Source organism: Apteryx mantelli, chromosome 3 (assembly GCF_036417845.1).
Source record: "Apteryx mantelli isolate bAptMan1 chromosome 3, bAptMan1.hap1, whole genome shotgun sequence".
Taxonomy (NCBI): domain Eukaryota; kingdom Metazoa; phylum Chordata; class Aves; order Apterygiformes; family Apterygidae; genus Apteryx; species Apteryx mantelli.
In genome coordinates this window covers 32,815,426-32,837,975 of record NC_089980.1, presented here as the reverse complement: position 1 = coordinate 32,837,975, position 22,550 = coordinate 32,815,426, and the positions used below count along the sequence as shown (strand labels likewise).

The window sequence follows — 22,550 nt, the reverse complement described above, 5'->3', positions numbered from 1 at the left end:
ACTTTTTTTTTTTTTTTTTTAATGTTTTTAGATGCATTCATCACTGTTTGAAGATGTCTGACTGATGCTAGCCAAGTAATGTTCTTTTTCTATGGTCAGATAGTTGCTGTATAAGCAATGACAGTAAAAATTCTCACAAACATTCCTACCAACTCATCTCCATCTTGACCTCTCAGGACTGTATGCAATGGGTCACACAAAAGCCCACAGACTCTTGCTGAAATTTCTTAAAGGATTCGAGCAGCCATTAACTGAGACAACCTTTGGTAAATATTTATTAACCTGGGAAAGTCTCCATATTCCATTATTATACCAATACACGAGTACATTCCTAAACAAAAGTAAGTTTCAAAGCTGTATGTTTTAGAGAGTTGGATAAAGTATGCAAAAATGAAATAAAAACTCTTATTAAGTATCCACTGTTGACAATGTTTTTTTTACTGATTATAATTAAAATAGGCTGGTAACACAAACTTATTTCAAATTGAGTGACATTAAAGGAAACCAAAACTAACACAGATTTCCATACTTTCTAGACTGTATGCCCTAACATACTATGGAGCTATGTCCTGTTTCAATCTTATTTCCTCTTTGGACTAATCTTCCCATTACTGCTATCATTCTGATTGGTCACACTGATAAAAACTGACAGGCTACATTTGAGAGCATGATAAGGTCGGACATAAGTTAAAAATAGGCACTTAAGCCAAGATTTTCATATGTGGATGCCTAAACTTGCTCATTTAAATCTACATTTAGGAACACATAAAAGGAGTTCTATTTTCAGAAGTTCTGAATATACATACACATAGCTGCCATCCTATTTTGCAGGGTTTTGAGGAGGCTTGGTGGAAAAAATCATGTTTATTGATGTGCCTGAATATGCACTTCAGACATTCACTTTAGACAATATTTTGCCCTAGATTCTTTGTTCATAGATCTCTTTGCTGCAGGAGTTGAGAATGCATCTACTCACAAGGCTATACCATCTGCTAAGAGGCAATACTGACAGGAGTTGAGAATGCATCTACTCACAAGGCTATACCATCTGCTAAGAGGCAATACTGACAGGATATTACTGGCTAGCTCTTCTGGGCCATAAAAATTATGCACACACAACCTGGAGGAAGTTTACAATATACGTGATACATACAACTGGAAGAATACTTAAAATAATATTTTTGAGTTATCTGTGAATACCAGTGCTTTGATTTGATTCAAGCCATTCAGTAACTGCGACCTCACAAAGCTTTGACACACCTCTACATAGCTTCCCTGCATGCACACATTCAATATGAACACATGCATTCAAAATCATCTACTAGATCTCTCACTAATCACTTACTCACTGTTACTTATTTGTCTGTAGTATCTGAAAAATACATCATGACTGATAAATAGCTTCATAAATAACCAAAAAAAACCCCTCCAAATCCTAAACAGGGTTAGTTTTATAGACATCTTTTTGACTACTTTTCATACAGTTGGTCCTTTGGTGGAAGCCATTAGTAGCAGGCTGTAACTAATACTTGTCTCTTTTTCCCCAGAAATCAGACTCAGAACAAAAAGGTCAAAGTGATGGCTTAAAACATGAGTGTCTCTTCTCCTCCTGGTAATGTGAAAGACATTAGGTAACATAGCCAAAATCCAAATTCAGAATTTTATACTCGCTGGATGTTTCAATCAGAATTAGTATTGCTTGAAGAAGGACTAACAAGATCTCAACAGTTGCTACTTGTGGCAGCATCCAGCTTCATCACAGCGATTTAAGCTTTTTGTATTGTGCTCCATCAGTTGTCTTTTCCAGATCTGTGAGTAACAAGACTAACGTGAGTAGACTTTTGTGAGACAAGTTATCGGTGTGTAACAAGACTAACGTGAGTAGACTTTTGTGAGACAAGTTATATGAACTGGCTTTCTATGAGGAAGATTTGAACTCTGCTGGTTGTGCATCTCAGGTTACTATTTGTCACTCTCCAATTCCACTCTTATGAGTTAGATTACTTCAGATATCACTGAGTTGGAAGAATTTTCATAGTATTACAAAAGGATCAGCAGTAAGTTTAGTTAGATCGGGTAGAGAGAGCTGGTAGTTCAGAAAGCAACAATGGATGGAAGGACAAATTTACTTCTCTGCTAAACTTGATCAATGTTACATATTCATTAATTTACACTACCAGCAGATTGGTCTCCACCAACAACCTTGAGGATGACAACAGTTTTTGAAAACCATAGGCTCCTCTTGGTGTTATCTTACCTTCTTCTAATCCCAGTTCTTTATAGGTATTCTGAATCTCAGGTGGGACTCCTCCTATGTAGATGGGCGAGTTTACTTCCAGCAGCTGAACACGGGGTTCCAGTGTCTGTTCTCTCAGTTCATTCATACTTGCTGAAACTACAAAGCCTTCCTTTTTCACAGTTACTTTCTTCCACCTTCCATCACAATAAAACAGTCCTAACCAGAGATCCAGTTGTGTAAAGACAATGCCAGTTTTTAACAAAATGCTTAATATTCCACTCTTCAGTTCAATCTATGTATTTTAAAACAGAAGATTTTGAAAAAGACATCACACACAGAGCAATTAAAGATGAGCACACTGTAGATATTAAAAAAACAATTGAAAAAATGCAAATGTAAAAATATTTTTATCTTCAGGATAGCAGAAATAATAAAATTGTTCACACAAATCAAATTAAATACAGTGTATCAGTTAATTCAGAATGTAGGAAACTATTTCTAATTTTTTTGACAACTCACTTCAGCATTAATGTAACTAAGCAAAAAGAAAAGACAATAAATCAGGATTGTTTTGCCTTTTTTGAAAACAAGAAAACAGTATTTTATCTACCAATTCATTTTTTGGAAGAATGTAACAAGATAATAAGGAAATTAAATGTCAGACCTGATTAGGCTCTTTTTAATTAGCTGGTGAACTCAATTTCAAATTTCTCCAGCATGTATTGATTCATCCTTATTCTTCTAAATCTTCTAAGAAAATAATTGTTTTTGTATGTGCTTTTTGAGATTAATATGCCAATTTTCTCAAATAGAAATACATTTTACTTAAATTTTTGCTGCAGAAGTTTCCAAATATTTTACTGTTAGACTCTTTAACCTAAGTGAATGGAATGCACCAGCAAGGAGCGGTGAGATTGTAAATTAGCAGGTACAGAACACTAAACATTTAGATGACAAATTCGTGATTGAAAAACATGGATAAGCTCACAAAAAGACATTTCTATTTCCATGCCAAAAATCTTATTAAGTATAATAAGAACTATGAGTTTAATATAAATGCTTATCACTAGTATTGACAAGCTGACATATTTGTTACTGAGAATATGAATATCACAGCATTTTTAGTCTGATTGCATTTTCTTAACAGTGACCCCAACTGAATAAAGAACTCAGTCTTTGAGATGTCATTAGCACTGTTCATGAGAAGGTTAGATTTTGTTTGTTTCTTTCTTCGGAACCACAAATTTTCTTGTTTCCATGAGTCTGTAGCCTTTGGTAGCTAAGGTCATTAAACTACAAGTGAGGGATAGATCATGGGATCAGTTCTGATGAGCACAGCTTGAAAAAAGCAGCCCATTGGGAAAGTTACCATTTTTAATTCACAGAATAAGAATTAACACAGATCAGACTGTGCTGCCATCAGAACCCCAGGCTGGTGGGAAGAAAGCGTTTCAGCTGCATGAGTTACATCATGACTGCAGCAGCGTGCCAGCAAGTCAGCCAAACTTGGTGTGCAACCTGGCAGCTGGAGAGAGGGCACGGTGTTTGACACAGGGTCACTACTCAACACATCCTTCTTCCAATTTACTCATCTTGGCATAGTCTTGAAGCAGGCAGAGAATGATGCTTGTGTTATTTGTGATGACCTGGTCTGACATTTAGAATGCCCAAGTGCATCCAGAGATAGAGAACTATTCAGTTTGAACTGTTCTGTGTGATGAAGACAAAAAGTAAAGTTCTGGATATATCTAGCATGTACAGGTCCTTCTCTCTGGTACTGAGCATAGGTTCAGAAAAACAACAGATAAATTGATTGCTTTGGATAAAATTCTGGGAACGCTTTAGAAAAACTTGATTGTTAATTTTTCCTTGGGTGATGTATTATGAGGTTAAGCCATAAAAGCACAAAGACCATCTTCTTTTTCTTCTGGCAAACATGTTAGCCACCATCACCAGAAAGAGACAATATAAGATCATTCTAAGAGGAGTATATCAAAACTACAAACCTGAGCATCTTCCCAGTTTAATGGTTAAAAGTATAGTTGCCTTTTGGAATTTGGGATACAAAATATTAAACACCTCTGTAATTTTAATTAATACTGTTCTCCGTACACACCATTTTTATTTTGATATACCTGAGCATGCATGGTTGGAATTAGGAAAGCCAAAGTTCAGCTGGAATCTGGGAGGGATAAGCAAGAAGAGCTTCTACAGGCACGATGGCAGGAAAATGAAAATTAAGGAAAACACAGGCCAGCTGCTCAATGGGGCAGGGGCCCTGGTGACAGGACACAGAAAAGACTGAGGTATTCAATACCATCTTAGCCTCAGTCTTTACTGGTAAAGTATGCTTGCAAGGTCTCCCAGTTCTCTGAGCCTAGTAGCAGAGCCCAGGGATGTGACACATTCTTTTCCTCTCAAGCAGAGGAAGATCAAGATAGAGACCACTTAAGCAAACTGGACATACCCAAGTCCATAGGACTGGATGGGATGTGTCCAAGGCTGTGAGGGAGCTGTTCAGTGTAATCGCGTGGCCACTGTCAATCCTCTTTGTAAGGCTGGGTCAATCAAGGGAGACTCCCTTCAAAAAGGCATGTTCAAAAAGGGCAAGGAGGAGGAACTAGGGCTAAGTCAGGGTCCCTGTACGGCAAGTCTTCATGGAGACCATATCCAAGTATATGAAGGACAAAAAGATGATTGAGAACAGCCAGCATGGATTTACTTAAGGAAAATCATGCCTGAACAACTTGATTGCCTTCTATGATGAGATGACTGGCTCAGCAGTGGGAGAGGAGATGTTGTGTACCTTGACTTTATCAAGGCCTTCAACATGGTCTCCCAGAATATCCTTGCCATCAAACTGGTGAAATAGGTGGACTGTATTTGAACTATAAAGTGGGTGGAAAACTGGCTGGGCAACTGGCTGGACAGCAGGACTCAAAAGGTTGTGATGAGTGGCTCAAAGACAGCCCCTGGGCAGCTGGTTACTAGTGGCATCAGTTGGGATTGATACCGGGACCAATTCTTTTTAACAGCTTTATTAATGACCTGAGTGATGGGATGGAGTGTACTGTCAGCAAGTTTGCAAGAGATAACAAATAGGAGGCTGCAGTTGATATGCTGGACAGAGAAATGAGGTTTTAAGAAAAGGAGCTGGTGGGTTCAGGTGAATAACAAATTAAACATGAGACAGTTCATACTAGAGATAGATCTCTAGATTATCTCAGGGCTTGGAAGTCACAGAAGAGAGGCAAACAAAGTACCTTTGTAGAACACTTTGTCTTGGGCAGAAGATAAGAAAGACTCTTTGGCAGCAGTCCAGCCATGTGTCTAGTTATAGTCAGTCAAAAACTACAAAGCTAATAAGAGACCTGTAATTTATGCAAATGAATGGGTCAGGCAATACTATCATACATTCATGTTTTGGATAAGTGGTATAGCTTTTAATCTATATCAGCTTCTAATTCCATGTCAGTGCAAGTCTCTCCTGAGCAAAGCTCCTAACAAAGACATCATAGCTCATGCTGAGCACGCTACACACCTCATTTTCACTATTAACCTTTTTTGTGAGCTGAAGTGTACAGAAAAACCTTCCGTCATCATTACGTACATGCAGAACACAAAGATGCAAGGGCTGGAAAAGCGTGCATGTACTGATGCTCTCTAAAATTCCTCATCTTAAAGTTGGGAAGAGATTGAGGTCAGGAGTAGAGTGAGATAAAAACTTTTTACTTGGGTTAGGACAAACACTGAGGAAAATAACTAATCACAATTTCATTGCTATGAATAACATAAATATAGAATTGACAGAAAATCTGGAAGTATGGTTAGAGAAGGAAATTGTTTTGTCTAATTACTTTATGCTTTGACAGCACTTTCAATTTAATACGTTCCCTTTCTCCTTTATAGTCAGAAGCTATTTTCTCCTATTTCTATTAGTCTTTCATGGAGCAAGAGAAAGGAAACAAGGACCATATGCCACAAGAATCTTGAGAAGAAAACATGCCTCACATTCATCCTTGTGAATAACTTGTCCCTGCGAATAGTGCCATCCATGCTGCAAATTACACATACTCAAGTCTTTTCAGCTCAGGACAATAGCATGTATGGAATCTTATGCTATTAGTCTATGATCTTGGTCATTACTTCAGGGCAAAACTAGAGGAATAACATGAAATTAGCAAGACTGCTGCTATTAAAACTCATTACAATTTCTGGACTAAGGCTGCTTGAGATGGAGGAAGCAAACAGGTCTAGAAGAACTCAAAATCCAGGAAAAACAATTTGCTGGAAAAGACAGTAATATAAAAAATAAATATTGAGTAAATTATAGTTTAGTCCTTCTGAAAAGGAAAAAAAATGTATTTATATACTTAAGGTCATAAGTTTAAAGGGAAAGGAAATTAGATATAATGGCATGTAACAAAACAGGCTTTGACCTGACAGTCATTAGTGAAACAGCCTCATAGTAATAAATAAATAAATTTCTAGAATACTGTACCATTTGGGTATAAAACAATACAGATTAGGTCATAAAGAATAACAATACCCTCAAAAATCTCCAGAATCTAGGAGATAAGAGTCCCAAATATCATTTACATGAATCAGTTATATCAAGCCATGGGAAAAAACATAAATATAGTCTGGTGATATACCAGACAAAATATTAAGTATATCATATTTTGAGAAAAGTGGGTGGGGAGGGGGAAAGGCTAGTAAAATCATAATAATGAGATATTTCAGCCTCCTGCAAATAAACTGGTTAAATGTTACAACAGAACAAGCAGTTTCCTGATGTTGTAAATGATTGCTCCTTGGAACAACTAAAAAAGTTACTATTCTCAGTTTAATCCTCCATAACACCTAGTAGTTGGCGCAAGTAGTAACTATAGTTGACCTATAGCAATGACAGCAATAGTGATGATAGTCTAATTGCATTTAAAATCCTTGGAGGAAGAAAAATATCAAAATCCAGAGCCACGCAACTAATACATGTGTATATGTATACAGAGATACCTTATCTTTGTTTAGTTATGATCACATTTCTGAAAAAAAGAACAGATATTTGAGAAAGCTTTGGCAATATGAATATTAGAGACACCGCAAAAACTTCCAAATTAAGAAAAAGAGGGAAATAAAATAAATTTTATCACAGAGAAGTGAATATGAGAAGACATATGTAAGTACACAAGCGTTCATGAACTGGCTTGATACCATTCATCCTGTTTCCTCAGTTGAAATGAACTGTAGAAAACTAAAAGCTAGTAGTTTATTTATAAAAGAACCTGAAGAATTTAAAAAGTTTGAAAACCTCAACAAACACATTCAACCTTAAACAAATCTTGGAAAGGACAGAGATATGAATGCTTCTGAACATAAAACAATCTTATTTAACAGGCATCAAAAATAAAGTTCTCAGGCATATCTCTTAAAATTTGCCTAAGGCAGGATTTGTGCAGCCTCCTCCATAGCACTGGGAAAACAGTGATGGAGAGGCGACTGAGTGAGATGGGATGGAATTAAACTGGACCACTAATCTCAATCTATATGACAACCCTTATGTTTTAAATCAAAATGAAGAATTAATATAAAACATATATGTATATCACCCTAGAGGAGAAGACTTTGTTAGGATACTGGACAATTTCCTTAATAGATTGTTTGATTTACAATTGAATTGATTTATTTCTGGTATCGGTGGATAAATTAGGTAAGTCTACACTTTCATGGGAATGAACCAAAAGCTTTTAATGAAAGTCTTATGTTCTATATTCTAAGCGCTTCTAATTGAGTAAAGAGAATAATTCTGCTTTTAATTATTGGTATCTTTCTTATTTATGACGTAAATAAGAAATGTAACTTATTCTGTGCATCTGTTGGAGTCTTTTTTTCCTTCCTGTGCTTTGAAATGCTGTACATAGCAAAATAAGTAGAACACAAAAATAACTTATGGTTTGGAATATCTTTAAATGGTGGGCATATGTCAGTAAGCAAAACTCACAGATGATATCTAAATACAGTTACTTGTACTGATTTCTAAACTTACTGCAAGATAATCTGGGCCATCTTCATTGTAAACAAACAAAAGCAATCCATTCAGTTGATCTGTTCTAAATTTCAAAGAAATCTCAAATTCCAGTCCACCACGGAAAACACCTGAATGCAGTTCCAGGAAACCTTGAAAGAAATTGAGTACATGAATAAGTTAATCAAGTACCTAAATAAATAGATGCAAGAAACCAAAAGCAAAAGCTTACATGCTACTTTCTACACTGACATGAAGAACTCAGAGGTTTCAAGATTAAGGTTTTTAATGTTATCACTCAGCTTTGTAAAGGATATTTCTCCATAAGGTGCAACAATGATCCAAACTGGTGTAATGTCCTAATGTTTTACTGCAGTGAGAGACCTGGAGTTTTTGATATGTTATGGACGTCTGTGTCTCTTCAAAAATGAAACTTCATCTTTTACACACATGTCAAATACATGTACAGTTAAACCAGACCACCTGTCAGTGAATGCAGTTCCTCTTCCAGGCAACAAATATTCTTGTAAACACAGAAATCAAATTTTAATCCATTTGAAAATAATGCTTTTTAACAAAACTTATTTGAAAAGCAGATCATTGAAATACTTTTGATATGATCACTTTTTAAATTTCAAGAACATATTTGACTGGTATGTAGTACAGCAAACTACCTTTGCCAAGAAAATGTGCTCCTTCTGGGAGGGCAATAGGACATCCTTCCCAAATATGATAGACATTGTTTTGCTCTTCAGCATCCTGCCATTTTAAAGATTCCCAATTTTCATAGGGAGTATGCACTTTTTTCAAAAACATGTCACTAAGACATCCCACAAAACCTTTCCGGATTATCATCTTCATCCCTGCAAAAAGGAAAATCATTTATTAAAACAAATCACCTGAAACTAAATATAGAGATGAATATATGTCTTTTATACACACTCTTCCTCTAATATATGTGCATGTGTGGATTGATATCCAGCCATCAGTCTCTGCATAGGTCCAGTTTCTAAGCTAAATCCAGATTTCTGCATGGGTCTAGTTATTAAGGACAGCAGCTACTGCTACGTAGCTGGAAGAGTTAAGCCTTTTGAGCTTTTCCATGAAGGTGCCTTAAAATCAACATAGTAGATCTACTCCATGGAGATTCTAAGGAAAATTTTCAGGTTTATCCTCTTTAAACAAAACAATAATTGTGAAGAAAGACACGCATGGGCTGAATGGGAAGAAGCAGTGTTGCAAAAGCTTAGGCAGATGAATATACTCTTAGAAGCTCAACTAGAAAGCTTTTCTTTCCCTATTTGGATAAACAATAGTAATTCGTGGCTTCCATTCCTTTTTCCCTGCTGGGCAGAAAAATATAAAGCAGGTTTTATACAGAGCCTTATCTTGAACAGTAATTATAATCAATCTTATTTTGATTACTTTCTTACTCAGCTAAGGTTTTTGAGGATAATTTTTCCTCAAAAAAAATTATCCACCCTGGATAATTTTATGAATCAAATTTTTAGAAGAACACAGGCACATTTTCCTGCTTTTAGTAAACTCAAATAAAGAAGGGAAGGGAGAAAATGTAATCTAGTGCACCTTGTGCCTCACAGCAAGTAATCAACTAGATTTCATGCCACCAGTGGGTGGCAATGAAAACTTAATACACAATTTTGCCTTCAGATTTATTTGAAAAAATGTGCAAGCCTGCATATGAAGCCTCTGAGACAAAAACAACAGCTGATTACCTACTGTTTTTGTACAAAGTGAACTCTCCATTATCTGCTGGTAGACTATACACTTAGCAAATAAACTCAGTTTATATATGAAGTCATGTGTTTATTGATTCTGTGGAAGCCAGCTACAATCAAGCTCCACATAAATACAGCTGTAGAATACAACAATCCTTGATGGATCCAAACTGGATCCAAAAAAGGCCAGCATGTGGTATTCCTGCAGGCCCTATGCTAAAGTTAACAAACGCGTTTTTTAATGTATGCTTTAGAAAAGAATTTGGGAATCTGGAATGTAAAACACACCCCTAAGATTCATATACACAACAACTTGCTTGCAGGTTTATAGCTCTGCATATAAAATTCATTAACATGTACACAAACCTTATTGGATATAACGCTGCTTCACTACTGATGAAATTGGCTATAAACATATTTCAATTTATCACTAAAGATAAAATTCAATAAACTGTAGAGACTTACTTTTGATCAAAAAATTGTGTAAATAGTTATGTAAATTAAGTACTGTCCTCATGTTCCTGATAAAATGTAAATAGAACCCTCAGTACTGGAAAAGTAAAGTCCGTTCCACTGTATAGGATTTCAGGTATATCATATTATATCATAATCATACTCACCTATGTCCTTTCTTAAGATAGTATAACCCTGTGGAAGTCCTCCAACAAAAACCCCAGTGTTCTCTCCAATAATGGTACTGCCACTAGTAGCTAAGGAAGAACCTAAACAAGAAAGGTCATTAATTTTGTGTTCAGTGCTTTCAATAAATTTTCGAATCTATAACAGAATAATGACATTTAATAAAAGATGCTAATGTAACCCATATCCTAATGCTTTTCCATACATATTCTACAAAGATTTACAATAGTGTTCGACAAAAGAATACCAATACAATCACAGATATAAAAGCACAAAAAGATTAAAACTGTTCACACTTAGTATTAAATTACCAACAATTCCCAGAGGACAGATACTTCAGATACATGGCCAAAACAGTAGCAATTTTGTCACAAAATGCCGAATGAATTTATTAGCTGAGTGGATAAAAATAAGTAGTGGAAGTGAAAGCAAGTGAGCAACACCCTGTGTTATACCAAAATAATAAAACAAAATGGAACTGGATTGATTACCTGTGTACTGCCCATCCACTGTGATGTTTCCCAGGGCCTGAATTCTTGTAGCAATTATTTGGTGCCAACTGTTATCATTGTACTCTTTTCCACCATCATTAGTTGGAGTGACTGCTACTGCAGATCCCTTTTTATTAACAGAAGAATCAGAGTTAGAATATTATAAAGGTAAGATTTACAATTATACTTCACTCCACCACTCTGTGGTATATAACATCTGAAAACAAAGACAAAAGTCCTCTGTTTAACTTATGCTAAAATAATGAACGATGTTAAGGACTGATTCCCCCACTAAATTAACCTTCTCAAATAATAAATGAGGGATCAAGGATCCAGTTTAGTTTCTATTAACAATAGAAAACCCTGTGTAGTTAGTTCCACTGATTAACATGAAGATGAGGGAAAAATTCTTAAGGGACATGTCACACAGATTTTTTTATTATTTATTTATTTAAACAAAGTCACTGTTTAAGTACTTCCCAATAATTCCAGTAACATTTTCTCAAAACTTTATATCCTACTTGAACTGTGTGGAAACTCAATGTTATTCAGCTGAATTCACAAAACAGACCTGTACCAGGAAATTACTGAATGGAAAAACACTATTTTGCATAGGCACTGCATAATGTTAAAGGATCATGACCTATACCATTACCCATATGGCTTAAGACAGACTTCAGAAAAATCAATTTCTGGGGAAAAAAAAAAAAACATAAAGGAAAAATAACATTTCCTTATAAGTTTAAAGTCTAGCATGCTACTTTGCAGTAGTAAATAAGACCGTTCAGAAACTTTTTCACCTCTTCTAGCACTCTTTCTAGTTCAAAGACATTAGTATTAGGAATATGAGAAAAAAATTGTATCAGTACCTGTTGTGATTAACACTAAAAAGGTCTATTGAAATTAAGTACTGTCCCTTTAAAGTGATGTGCATCTATTAGAAATTGCTGGCCAGCATATAGATTTATAAACACAGTATATATTTTACAGTGGATTTTTGTACTGTCACTGTGCATCCTATGCATGAAAATACATATGACGTGTATGTGACTACAGGAAAAATAATTTTCCATGAATATTTACCACACTTCCTACTCCATGCAACCAACATCTTGGTATTGAGGCAGTTTGTACAGCAGTTCTCTGTCCCATGATAACAATACAAGGCTACATACCCTTACATACTAACATGCATTTTTTCATGTACTATTTTTTATTGTCTTCTTTCCTATTTCAACATTTTAATATTTTACAAACACACATTTCATTATCGTAGTTTAATAATTAAAACCAGAACTGGTGTCATGCCCAATTAATGTGCCCTGGTAGCATGCCCATTAGTTTTTCCATTAGTGAATTCAACAATACTAATGGGATTACTAGCATGGGATGCTAATTGGGCGTGACATAAGAAACTGGCTTACTTCTTAGCATACCCTTGCTAATGATGAAATTAATGAGCATTTTATTAAATGCTGTCTCATCAAAGTGTACTTAGTTAGCGTTAAAATTGTTACAAACGATGCTGCATTCTAAAGATCAGGTGCCTGAATAAGTGGTTCTTCATATTATGTTTGGCAACAGCATTAATAGTTTTCTACATCAGAAACCACATTTATTTGTAACCAATTCAATCTTGGACCACACAACCATATGTGCTAACCTGTGCTTAATTTCAGGGGGGAAAAAAAAAGACTATATTCAGGTTTCAGAATGCACTACATTAAAAGCCTCTATAAGACATTTTACCAGAACTACCTGAGCGACTCTGTGATCACATTTAAGCATTCTGTTGTGAAACAGCTCATTATACAGTTTGAAAATCACCTACAGGAAACCAAATCTGGATTAGTTTGCTGAGTCATACAATAAGCCTTATCTTTTAGCAGCTCTCAGTAATAAGTAAATAAATATGAATCTGGGTGGGTCTTCTTGCTGAAGTCTACATTCATGAAAATATTTAGCGACATCTAAAATACAGATTCTCAAAGATACTGTCTTAGTGCTACAGCCTGAATGCAACTACTTTTCTGCCAGTAAAGTTCCTTCAATGTCCACATTCTTACCAGTGAGAAAGTGAATAAGTACTGAAGTTTTGCTAGTGCTAGGCAGCAAAGCACAGTTGGTATTCATTACTAGGCACTCTCCACCTTTCTTTTCTGGGAGTAACAGTTCACTCTCAGACTGTGCCTACTACTTTGGCTGTTGCACAAACCATTCAGCAGGAAAATCAGGAAAATTCAGCAAGTGATCCTCCTTTTGCTGAAAAGTTTAGTAAATGGGTCACCTTCTAAAACAGAAGAGATGGACTAAATTTCCTCCATCTTCTGAGAAGAATCCTGATATACTATACCCTCAGAAGTGTATCCTAATCATTAAGAAAGAAGGTATTCCGGGCCGACTGAAGTAGAAAAGAACAGCTAGTCAACAAGAAAGAGAGACAACAGAGATAGCTAGGACAAAGCTAGATGAAGGATGGTGTACAGAAAGTTAAGAGAAGTATGAATGGACAGGAAGAAAAAGATTCACACTTAGAGAAGGAAGAAGTAAGTTAAGCTGCTGAAGATTCCCCACTAAAAAGAGTTGGCAGAACTATCCCCAGAGCAGATTCAGGGAAGAGAAAATGTACTTCTTATCATGAGCAAAGATACATACAAGAATCCTGAAAGGGACCAAGGGTAAAAATAATTAACCTGTAAGAAGACAAAGGTTCAAGCTGGAATGGAGCACAGAATATTATATCAAGCTGAGAGAGATACAGTTCAGCAGAGACACACATGTCACCAAAGGAATTTTTTGCAGTTTTTAAGAAGAATACAAAGGCAGGACTGCAAATGTTTATCAGATATGTTATGACCATCATTAGAGAAAACAATGCTTATACCCTGGTTAGGAACGCACATGAAGTCAAAAAGAAGCAATTAAATGTTTGCACACTAACGCAAACTATGATAAACAAATGAAGGAATAAGAATTGCTGCAAAAGAACATGACACCTGACATTACAGGAATAGAAAATAATGGCAGAGGAGGGATCAGAATTGCAATGCATGTGTTGAAAAATAAACGAACTATGTAAGAAATATAGAAATAAAGGGGGTCTAGTCATTTCCATCACAGAAAGTACTACTACATTAAATATTTTTAAAGAACTTCTAATGAATCTAACAAATCTGCTAAAGAAGAATAATAATATATAATAGTAGTATATAGTACTACTAGTATAGTACTACTAATATATAATAGAATAATAGTAAATATAGTACCTCCACACAAGAAAGGGGGGAAAAAAAAGAATGATCCATGAATGACAAATCTGTTAGTGAGACATTAATAACATGAAATTATCTGGAATAAACGCTGATGATATGAGATAGATGTATTTACCCATGTTTAGTTCACAACAAATTATTTTTCTTCAATTACATGACTGACTCTCTACACAAAAAAAGTGATAGTTCTGGTATGCTTTTTCAGTGCTACTGCAGACATCATAATTTACATTCAAGAAGCTAGGGACTAATCATGTGAATGGGAAGCTGGCAGAAGAGATGACAACAGTCAGTTATATTGAAATAGGAACAACAGAGGTGGAGGGAGGTTATTTAGTAAAATCCTCAAGGCTTAATCTTGAGGTCTATCATTACTATCTCCCAAAGGATCCTAGCTCAAAAAGCAGAGATATCCCATGAAACCTGCTGGGTACACAGAAGTGGAAGGCTTCATCAATATGTAGAAAGATTTCAATATCACTGCAAGAAGAATGCTAAGGGTTGACAAAGAAACAGGATTAGGTTTAATAATACAAAATATAAGCAACAAGGATTTTCACTGGTAACTAGGAACTCATTAAGTTGCCATTGTCAGAAAAAGTCTTGGTTGCATTAGTTGGCCACAGAATCACTGGAAGGATCAATTCGATGTAGACACGGAAAAAGACACTGTACTATGGTAAGTCAGACATGGTGCTTTCAGTAGCAATAACATTGAATAAGGCACTGGTGGCACTGCTCTCGAATACTACAAACAGATTTGGTGGAGATGTAGAATTAAACACTTGGAAGCCTGGGATCTTCACACATTCTACTCTTAGGTAAATATGCAGCATCATGACTATAAGAAAAGGTCTTTCTTAGCTATATCTAGCTTTGTGACTATGAATCAAAGTAGAGAAGAGAGTCTAAAGGTCAGAGTCATAAATTTATGAAATTAACAAGGTTCAGATGCTTAAATAAGTACCTTTGTGGATCTAGCTTGAATCCTTGAGCATAGAAGAGCCCTTTCTTATTTTCAGTATTTGCTGCTAGTTGTCTAATGCAACAAAGTCAGCAGAAGACTGACCTCTATAGTTCTTCCGATAAAGCCTTAGAAATGAGCTCCCTCCTTCACCCGTTCTATTTCAGAAGCAGGACGTCAAAGACATCTATCTCACTTTCAAAAAGAATACATATCTTAGCTGTCCCCCAACAGGAGGGCACAGAATGAATCTTGAAGCAACAGAGATTTTATCAACAATTCACCCTCTTGGAAAATGAAGGAAGCTTTGGGAAGTAGCTCCTCTCATCTGCCAGATCTGCCACGGGTCGGACTTGGCAAACCACAGAAACTGCTTTCATTGGTGACAGAACTGCTGAAACCCAGCACCGCCAGGGAAGGGAAAAGAGAACTGGACAGAGATCAGGCAGATGGAAAATGAAAGGCAAGAGCAGAAAGCACAGGGAGAATTAACACAAATCTGGACCCAGCTTATTCTCTGCAGAAAAAAGGCAGCCTCAGGTACATTCTCTCCCACCACTGGAGAGCATGGTGCCGTCAGCCCATCCTTCCCCACGTGCAGGAAGAAGGGGTAAACTAGCAGGAGCCTACACAGGAAGTAGGAGAGAGAAGGGGAAGAGAAGGAAAGGTGTGCTGTAGGAGATGGATGGGCATAAGAAACAAAAGTTTGAGAGCTTTTGATCACTAGAAAAGACATGTTTAACAACATGAAAAATAAATACAGATTTAGTTTTAGGCCCTTTCCTGTCCATTAGCCCCTATCATGATGTATACATATTAACCTCTGTGTAGCACCATGCCTCCTCTACAGATTCTCCAAAGCTGAAGAGAAGCTACATTGCTGCACAATACCTTTGCATGTTCATGGAGCACCAGTGGTCCATGTGTTTAACCATGGCAGAGCTCAGGAAGCAAAGTTAGTGGTGGATTATCAAATCTCTAAATACACACCTTTTGATACTATTAAACATTTCTGTTCATCCCCTGGGAGCATTACATAATATATACAATTCAGTTTTGGGGTGCAGAGAAAATAAAAATTACCCAAACAGAAATGCAAGGAATGTGATCTTATTTTTAATTTTGTGGAAGTTATTTGCTAATATTTCCCTGATTATTTCCATCTTTGTTATAGTCATTATTAGTGGAAGCAAGAGACTACTTTCATGACATTAATGGCAATACATTAACTCCAGTAGAAAAAGATTAAGTCTCAAGATGAGATGCTAAAAAATAATTGACTAAAATAACACAAAATCTTTATTTGTTAATTGAAAAACTAATTCCCCCCAACTGTTTGAATGCTTGGTACTTAAAGTTGTAGAGGTGTTTAGTGGTATTGGCAAAAAACCCACAACCCATAAAAATGCAAAAACAAAGTTGTTAACAGTGGCAAACATGTAACTAACTAAGAAATTAATAAAGCTTTAGGTGTCTCAATGTTTCTTTCCCCCAAAATTTCCAGTTACCTAAGGGTTCTGAGAAACATAACTTAAATCAATTAAAAAAAGGGATAAAGTAAATGTCCCATCACCTCACATCGTCAATTACATAAAGAATTCCTGGAATATGTAATAAACCTATTTTTATATGATCTCGGGTTTTTTGTTGTACCTGTGGATCAAAAAGAAAGTAAGGACGACCACTCTTCAGTTGAAGTGCAATGTATTCCTCTTGATTCCCAGGTGATGCAGAGAAAAAAATCAAACCATCAGGTTCCTGCGTTCTAAATTTAACTTTAATACCTGGTTAAAAAAAGCAAATGTGGTTAGTGTTAAAAATGGTTCTTATGAATTCTTACAAGTCTTACGAGTCTAATTACAAATGAAAAAAGATTTCTAAAAAACAGCAATAAAATGGTAAACCAAAGTCACGGCATGGAAGCTTTGTTCACCTAAAACCCAGATTAGTCATTGTAGGAGGAATTCCTCTAACCCAGTCTGAGTTAAGCTTTGAGAGACATTCCAGTGATTTCAAAGCTATTACTCACCTGTAAAAGAGTCACAAAATTGTGACTTATGCTGTTAAGTAACCCCTTTCTTAAGAAAATGTAATTCAAATACTAGCATACTGTGCTAATAGTTGATGAATGGGAAGAACCAGAAAAAGATTTAAGCCCAGTTTTGCGTATGGACTTTCACCTCTCCCTTAACATTTCTATCTGTAAAGCAGGAATGATGTTACTACAATAAAGGGTTTCTATGAAGAATAATGGCTTTGTGGTTCCAAAGGAGATATATATATATGATGGCATCTAAGTACAAAAAAAAAACCTGAAAAAGAACAAGTTTTAACAAAAATTGGAAATATCCCAAGGGATAGTTATGAACTATGCTTAATTAAGAACCTTCCAAATCATTATTAATAGTCCTCCATTTGGCTTCTGATAAACTAATAAAGTAAACAGAATACCACTCAAAGAAAAAAAATTGTTTGGTTTTTTTTTTACATTATTTTTACCACAAATAAAATATCAAAGCAAAAAGCTAATGAAACAGCTTGTAAATACTGTTACTGGAATATTGTTGCCCAGAATATAAAGTTACTTAGTAACCATCTAAGGGCACATTAATGAAGCAACTCATAAAATATTGTATATCCCAGTTTTCAGGAACATAATTATAAACAAACAAGTTTTGGATAACCAACATTTTTTATGACCATGATGACTTTCTTTTAAGCTGTTTCCTAGAAAATCTTCTTACAGAAACAAATAACAGTTACAAAATCATATGAAAAATTTGGCACAACTTTTCTAATGTGAAAATCTAGATATCACAGGCTGAGTCTATGGTTAATCCCTGCTTTTATTGTACTATTATTTTGCAATGGGAAATGAAAAGGCAGCAATAGCAACACGTACCTTTTCTCTAATATTCAAAGGTATAATATTGGACAAAGGTTCCACATCTAAAAAGACACTGAAATAATTACTCAGAGGGAACACTGAGTCATGCAAACCTTATTTTTTCAGTATTACATCATATTCTGGTATCTCACAATTTTGACTCAGCCATGTGCTTAAAAAACGTACAACAAAATTTTGAACAGCAATGCTAGATCGTAAGGTAAATCTCAGCATACGTCTCAAATGCAATAGGATGTGATCAATCTATGATGCAACATATGGATACACAGTGAAGTATGTGACACCTCCCCTCTTGGAACGGATAAGAAGAGAGTAACCAAGAATTTCTACAAACTGGATGGGTACCATAAATGATCTGCTTCCCTTGAGTTAGTGTTAATGCAAAGATATCTCCCAGCAGACATCTGACAAGATCAAAGTAAAACATAAACATACCATTTCTAAATTACGGTGTAAATCTATCATCTCCACACTGTATCTTTATTTACCCAAGTGGTCCATCTATTTGCATACCTATCTCCCACCACTTTATGCAATACAAACTGTTATTTCTTTTTCCTTTTTCTTTCCTCTTCCTGCAGTCAAGTCACAATACCCACACCTGATCAACAGCATGGAAGCCAATGTTTTTGGAATTGCCAATCAAATCCCTCCTGCTGGAATATGATTCCTCTTTCACTTTTTTAATTGAGGGGGGACAGGTGGTAAAGGATTGAGCAAAAATAATTCCAGTGTTCACTCATGCTAAAAATAGTTTAATTTGAAAAGAATGTGTTGGAAACTTAGAGTTACGTATGTTGGGTGAGCCATGCAGCTGGAAGAAAGCAGTGAAATGGTTGGTGAAAGGAAGAGAAAACCATATCCCTGTTATATGCAGCAATTTTCCAGAAATATTTTCATGTGTTTTCAATGCTACTTCTTTCATATACACTTCCATGATATTTCAGCCTAAAATGCTTTTTACAGAACGGGGCAATTTAATGTTTTTTACCCAACTCTATCAAACAATTCAGTCTCTTCACACACATTTTCACCATCTTATGTCAGACAGAAAATAATAAGTGATAAAAGTTTTTCATGTAGACAGAATCTATTACAAGAAATTAAAGAATCATAATTCTGATACATATTCATACTAGATAATGCTTGTTAATTACCTCTACCCATAAGAAATATCCTTTGACCCACATTTCCTAATCATGTAGATGTTCTCATGCAATATAATATGATGCGCTCACAGATAAGAAACTTTCTCTCTAGATAATGAAAATCCATCATGCTATTAAAATACCTACAAAAAGCAATTGTACACAACCACACCCAGCAAAGACAGGACCCAGATGATGTATTATGCAAACTAACTTATAAAGATATTTCAGTTGAAAAGTTAACCTGCTTTTTCAAACAATATTCCTACAATTCAGCTTCTTTTCCCCATCCTTCTGAGTTTCATTTTTCCTTTTTAAAGTAAAAAGCTCAAAAAACCAGTAGCCATATTTCAGGAAGAGAGAGAGGGCATAGCTTTGCATAGCTCAGAAATCACCACTATTGCTGTTCTTTAAGGTTCTGTGCATTTCCAATCACAATATGCGCTGGAAAGGATGAGACTGTTGGCCTATAATCCCAGCATTAGAAAGCCCAGTTAATTTAACAAGCTGCCAGTATTTTTGTCAAGCTACCAAAAGACATTTCTGAAGACCAAAGGATTCCTCCTTACACCTAATTTAGGACAGCTGCAAACAAAATAATTGAGTATCTCCAAAAAAACCATTATTGTGCAATGGCAAGTGTTAGAAAATATAAATTAAATGACTCTTTCATAATGATAATATTGCAGTAATTCTTCAAGTTTTGAAATGTTATACAGGAGCCTTCTTTCCTTGCATATTGAAGAAGAGGGTTACAAAAACCTTAACTCCTGCCTCTAGAGCTGCCATAGCCTCATATGAATTAGTGATGAGTCAGGGACTATCGGATAATCTTTCTCATTCGCAGCCTATAAAGCAAATTCTTCTGACTTCATTTGCAACCTATCTATTATGCAATTTGGAGAAGGCCTCTACCCCTTTAAGTTCAGGTATCTTTGAAGATCCTCATAGGATAAGAAGTTTGTATAATTTAGCTCCAAATAAGTACTTCCACACTTCAATACTAGCATTTTCCTGTATTTCCAGTACTGACTATAATGGAGAAATCACATATTAAGCAACCTCATCTCTTATAGATAATATTCTGCAAACTTTGCAGGTCAGCTGTGTGAGAAAAAATTAACATCTGTAAAAAATAGCACAGGACACAGGAACAAAATGAACAAACTGAATATATTTGTTGAAGTTGATTGGATTATTTTAAAACCTATTTTTCTTTAATGATAGCAGCATTATACAAGATACAACACAAGCCTTGTCTACAGCAAACATAAAAGACAAAAAAAAAGAACATACTGTAATAAAAGGACAAGTAGATGAAATAATTATTAATAATATTATTAATGTTTCAAAGTATCCCAAAGTGTGTTAGGGTAGATTCTATCCTTCTGTCAGTACCTACATAGTTTAAAGGTTTGCAATAGTGCATTGTGATTAGATTTTTATCCTAGTTTCAGAGATGGCACATCCAGCTTGGTAGAAGAATAAGGATGTAAGTGACCAATATGACATTTTTAAGGTATTAAAACGAGAGGTAATATCAGTATACTATCCTGTGAGTGCATACAGTGTTGAAAGTTCCTTTCATTAATATGCTAATATTAAAACTAAAAAGATATACTATTCCTATAACACTAGATGAGTCAGAAACCAGTTCTTTATCTAATGCAGAAAATGCATATGAAATGATTTTTACACCACCTCTTTACTTCCCTTATAAAAGTATAGCACGTTTAAGAACTTCAGCAACATTTCAGATTCAGATTCACAGCTGGATTCAGATTCTCCTTGTACAACCCAATACAGCTTGCAAGATCTTCATAAAAGTATTAACAGGTAATAATGTGCTCTTGAGAGGCTGACTGCAGTTTTTGCTCACAGCAGACTCACAGAGCACATGGGATTATTTTGAGTTTAGAAGAGCCAGCTGGTAATCAGGGAAAAAAGTATAAATTAGAGCAGCTCCCAAATTAGCATAATATATATATATTCAGTTTATAATTATTCCGGCAAAGAATTTTTCAATTTCATAGCCAAACTGAACAGTTTTGAAAATTCACTGACTAACCCTGAAAATTTTTTTCCATTTTATGCTTGCTAAATAAAAAGCTGAAAATAGGTTTTGATTGACCAAGACACTTTATTCACCCAAACTAAAGAGGTTTTCTGTAGAACATCTTCCAATTTAACTGAATTGAACTTAGTTTAAAAAAAAAAAATCAGCATTTCAAAATACTAAGATATTCAAAGTGTTTTGACTTCTTAAAATTTTGGGGGTGAGGAACTGATGGGAGAAAATAGTCAGAGGTGCAAAGTAACTGGAGACATCTCTCAAACATATCTGAGAGATTTCAGCAAAATGGCCTGCTTAAGGCTTCCTGGGTTACCTTCTGGATTAACTTTGTCCCATGAACTCTGCTAAAATACCTGTAATGCACTTTTCTCCAGAAATGGACATTCAGAGGACATTCAAGTGGACATTCTATTCAAAATAGACAAGAAATACAACTTTTTAGAATCATTACATATTTAGATATCCATACAGAAAGCCGATACATATCTTAACAGTCCCATGGCACTTTGCCAAAACCTATATATTATTGCATCTAAAGACCTGTCCAAAAGTGAAAAGAACAACCTTATAACTGTATTTTCAACTTTGATGCAGAGAGTAAGAATACAGTTAATTATATTTTCATTTCATAAATATAGCCTGTAACAACCCTTATATGTCAGATTAAAAAGTAAAAATAATAATTAGATACCCTAGCATATCATAAACATTTTCTTTGTGTACCTAGGCAATCATAAAAGGAAAACAATGAACATTGCAGTTGGGAAAAGAAAGCAAGCTGCCTATTTTCTGGAAAATCACAAGGCATTATAAGAAATTAATTTTGTATAATTTGTGAAGCACATGCATTTTCAGTGCAATTTCTCCAAGAAACCCAATTTGTACTACCTGTTTATATTGCTATATACATTGCTGCAAATAATTATATAATTGCATACTCCACCCAAATTAACAGAAAACTGTTGGCAAAGAAACTGATCTTGTTATGTTTACCACAGCCCTTATTTGTGCATAATGCCAACCGAAATTAATAGAAATCATATAGGAAAAG

General features: G+C 35.3%; 1 protein-coding gene across 1 annotated transcript in view; it reads right to left on the bottom strand.

Moving 5' to 3' along the window:
- The window catches only part of USH2A (usherin), a 409,459-nt gene that overhangs the window by 252,775 nt on the left and 134,134 nt on the right, over positions 1 to 22,550 (bottom strand). The window contains exons 21-26 of the mRNA XM_013949903.2: positions 17,023 to 17,153; positions 11,134 to 11,260; positions 10,624 to 10,725; positions 8,939 to 9,127; positions 8,286 to 8,416; positions 2,258 to 2,531 (exon numbers count right to left, since the gene is read on the bottom strand). Coding sequence (XP_013805357.2) covers positions 2,258 to 2,531; positions 8,286 to 8,416; positions 8,939 to 9,127; positions 10,624 to 10,725; positions 11,134 to 11,260; positions 17,023 to 17,153 — 954 coding nt within the window. The remainder of the gene's footprint in view (positions 1 to 2,257; positions 2,532 to 8,285; positions 8,417 to 8,938; positions 9,128 to 10,623; positions 10,726 to 11,133; positions 11,261 to 17,022; positions 17,154 to 22,550) is intronic.